The 2,653-nt window shown below is 37.2% G+C and overlaps 1 protein-coding gene across 5 annotated transcripts; it reads right to left on the bottom strand.

The window, feature by feature from the left end:
• Positions 1 to 365: 365 nt before the first annotated feature.
• LOC133732522 (amino acid transporter AVT1I-like) lies at positions 366 to 2,230 on the bottom strand. 5 transcript variants are annotated; one of them, XM_062160093.1, is made up of 6 exons: positions 2,146 to 2,230; positions 1,741 to 1,984; positions 1,334 to 1,648; positions 1,163 to 1,246; positions 1,041 to 1,090; positions 366 to 955 (listed from the first exon to the last, which is right to left on the bottom strand). In XM_062160093.1, the coding sequence occupies exons 2-6, from the start codon at positions 1,853 to 1,855 to the stop codon at positions 440 to 442; spliced, it is 1,080 nt and encodes a 359-aa protein (XP_062016077.1). In that variant the 5' UTR covers positions 1,856 to 1,984; positions 2,146 to 2,230; the 3' UTR covers positions 366 to 439. The 5 variants fall into 5 exon arrangements, with proteins under 5 accessions (XP_062016077.1, XP_062016076.1, XP_062016075.1 ...); XM_062160092.1 differs by having other exon boundaries at positions 1,041 to 1,246; positions 2,146 to 2,228; XM_062160091.1 differs by having other exon boundaries at positions 1,163 to 1,648; positions 2,146 to 2,227.
• Between the last annotated feature and the right edge of the window lie 423 nt (positions 2,231 to 2,653).

The raw sequence follows: 2,653 nt of genomic DNA, 5'->3' as shown, positions 1-2,653 counted from the left end.
ATATTTAAATTTCCTATCATGAAATGTGCAATTAGAGGCAAAGATGTAAGTATGCGACTCTTATTGGACCTTTCAGGATAGGGAATTTAAATTTCAAAGAAATCCAGAATGTGACCGGTTGAGTTGAACTGTATGATGGGTGTGTAGTGATGGGGTTTGGTTTTCGGAGAGATTAATTAATGGGCTCTTCCTAGATATATACGAGTTTGCTTATGTGAGTATGATGTTTTGCTACCTTTTTCTGTTCTAAGTTGTTATTTGATGTCTGCATAAAGCAATCTGTTAGTGCCGAAACAAGATGAGCAGAAAGCAACCTATGAGATAAGAAGAAAGAAAACAAAATCCAAGGTGAGCAAAAAACAACATAAGGCCTTGAAGTTCAACGTGGTTATATCAGAGTTATTTATACGTGAACAAGCTTAAATGCACCACTATGATATTAGAGATGGTTTACAATTTCTTTCAGAGAAGTGTAAGTGCCCACTACGCCAACAAAAGATCCCATCACCATAATCCCAACAATTGTCATCAACTCGAAGTCAAACCTACGAGCAACATTGTTAATCTTCAGGTAGAACAGGCACGGCAATAATATTGAGACAGTTACACTCAGAAAAGCACCGACGAATGCCATGACATAGCCGAAAAATGGAACCATCAATGCCACACATACGGTGCTGATCACAATCCCCGTCCTCACCATGATGCTGATAATAGCATGACTGTTGCAAAAATGGCGTGAGTCCTCTATAGCAGTAGCAATTGGAGTGATTATAATTGCATACTTAGTCAGGGGGTTGACTATTGTGATGAAAATTGCTACTTTTGCACTAATTTTTTGTACAGGAAGATTTAATGTCACTTGGGACTTCAAATATTCTCCAAACATCAAGTAACCCAAAACGGCCATGGATCCATAGGTGATGGTGCTTGTTATGAAGCAAACAAGCAATACCTGCAACATCAAGTAACCCAAAAGTTAATAACATTTCCTTTGAATAAAACCGATCATTTCAACATTATAAATTATGAATTTTAACCTTGGGGAATTGGCTTCTATCTTTCATGGAATTGCATAATGTGGGAAAAACTGCATGACCACAGTAACAGAATATATACAAGCTAATAGCAGTAGGCAATCCTTTCCAATTCAGGAGATCACCTCTTTCATGAAATCCCACATTATCAATAGCACCAACCCAAAAAACACAAGCAACCAAAATAATCGAAGCCAAAACCCCTCCAGCTGAAATATATGCCAGCAATCCCAAGCTCTTCAACCATGTAGTTGGCAGTATTACAAGGGCAGTGGCTAAAACAAAGCATTGCTTACCTCCAATTGTGTGGCCTCCCATGTTAAAACTCACGTTTGGAAACAACTGGTTTAAGTTATCACCTTCTAGTATTAGAAATTCAACTGCAACTAAATACAGCTCAAGATACATAAAGATGGATATGGCCACTCTTCCTTTGCGTCCAAAAGCAGCTTGACCAATGTCGGGATAAGTTTTTATGTGCGGATTTGAGTCCATACATCGCTGTAGAAGCAGCCCTGTATACCAACATAGGATTGCTATCGAGAAGAGAAGCACTAAGCTCAACCACCCTCCCTGAGATAGAGCAAATGGAATTGATAGTATTCCCACACCTGAGAAATTAACAAGGTAATGGATTAAGCGAGTTAAAGACATTATCTTCGCTTAATGGTTTTGTCCTGCATATTTTGAAGAGAAAAGTTACCTGATAGTGTGTTGAGTCCATTGAAACAGGTTCTGAAAAAGGTGGTGCCTTTGTTTGGTTCAAGTGGTTGAATTTGGCTCTCTATCTTCTCTACTTTGAGGGAGTCCAACTCCATCTTTTGTGTTGCCTACTAAGTTTTCTTAGTTTCATATAAGAGGGACATCCAAATATATATAAGCAAATAGGTGAACAAGCAAGCATTTCCATAAATGGTTTGAAATTTCAATAAGAAAATGATTTGTCCCTGGAAAAAAAGAGAAGGTTAATTAGGAGGATGAGTAGATAGCCACACAACAACATCAGCAATGAGTTAAGGAGCATTAGGCAGTAGAATCTCTGCAAATTAAAATGTGGTGACAATTACAAGTCCATGTGCTAGAATTTTCTAAAAGGAATACCACTTACACATGTCATAGCCATTGCTTTGCTTCTTTATGAAATTAAGCTTCTCCAATCTTTAGGGTCCATCACTCCATTAATTGTCAAGGAGACGTGTGCCCTTTTACTAGCTTTATATACATAGCTTAATTAGTTTGGTCTTATAGCTCAGTATCTGTAATCAATTCCAAACACAGCAAGGGTAGCTAAACTCTATAATCATCCTTTCACAATAACCAAAATACAACATGATTGAAAAACTGTCTACTGGAGAGTATGTTCAGTCCTTCACTTCACACCCTTCAGTAATTTAATGACATATAATTATAACAAAATAACACTTCAGCAGCTCGAAAAAGCTCTCCCCTCCCTTATCTTAATGCATCACTAACGTAGCTATGTCCTTTTCAATATTTTTGTTTATAGGGAAAATATATAATTGTAACAAAAAGAAATCATTGAAAAATCAGTATGTTGAGCACGTTCTTTAGCTGCAAAGAAAAAGCATTCTTCATGGAAAAGACAATAATCAAAC

Source organism: Rosa rugosa, chromosome 2 (assembly GCF_958449725.1).
Source record: "Rosa rugosa chromosome 2, drRosRugo1.1, whole genome shotgun sequence".
In the NCBI taxonomy this organism is placed as follows: Eukaryota; Viridiplantae; Streptophyta; class Magnoliopsida; order Rosales; family Rosaceae; genus Rosa; species Rosa rugosa.
The sequence above is the reverse complement of the archived record's forward strand: the minus strand, read 5'-3'. Positions and strand labels throughout refer to the sequence as shown.

What these genes read in the sequence shown, in the direction of transcription:
- LOC133732522 (XM_062160090.1), bottom strand. Translation starts at nt 1,855, where the DNA reads ATGGAGTTGGACTCCCTCAAAGTAGAGAAGATAGAGAGCCAAATTCAA. An exon ending in TGGACTCAACACACTATCAG is followed by an intron (nt 1,649 to 1,740) that starts GTAACTTTTCTC and finishes TTAATTTCTCAG; the next exon opens with GTGTGGGAATACTATCAATT. An exon ending in ATAGAAGCCAATTCCCCAAG is followed by an intron (nt 956 to 1,040) that starts GTTAAAATTCAT and finishes TTGATGTTGCAG; the next exon opens with GTATTGCTTGTTTGCTTCAT.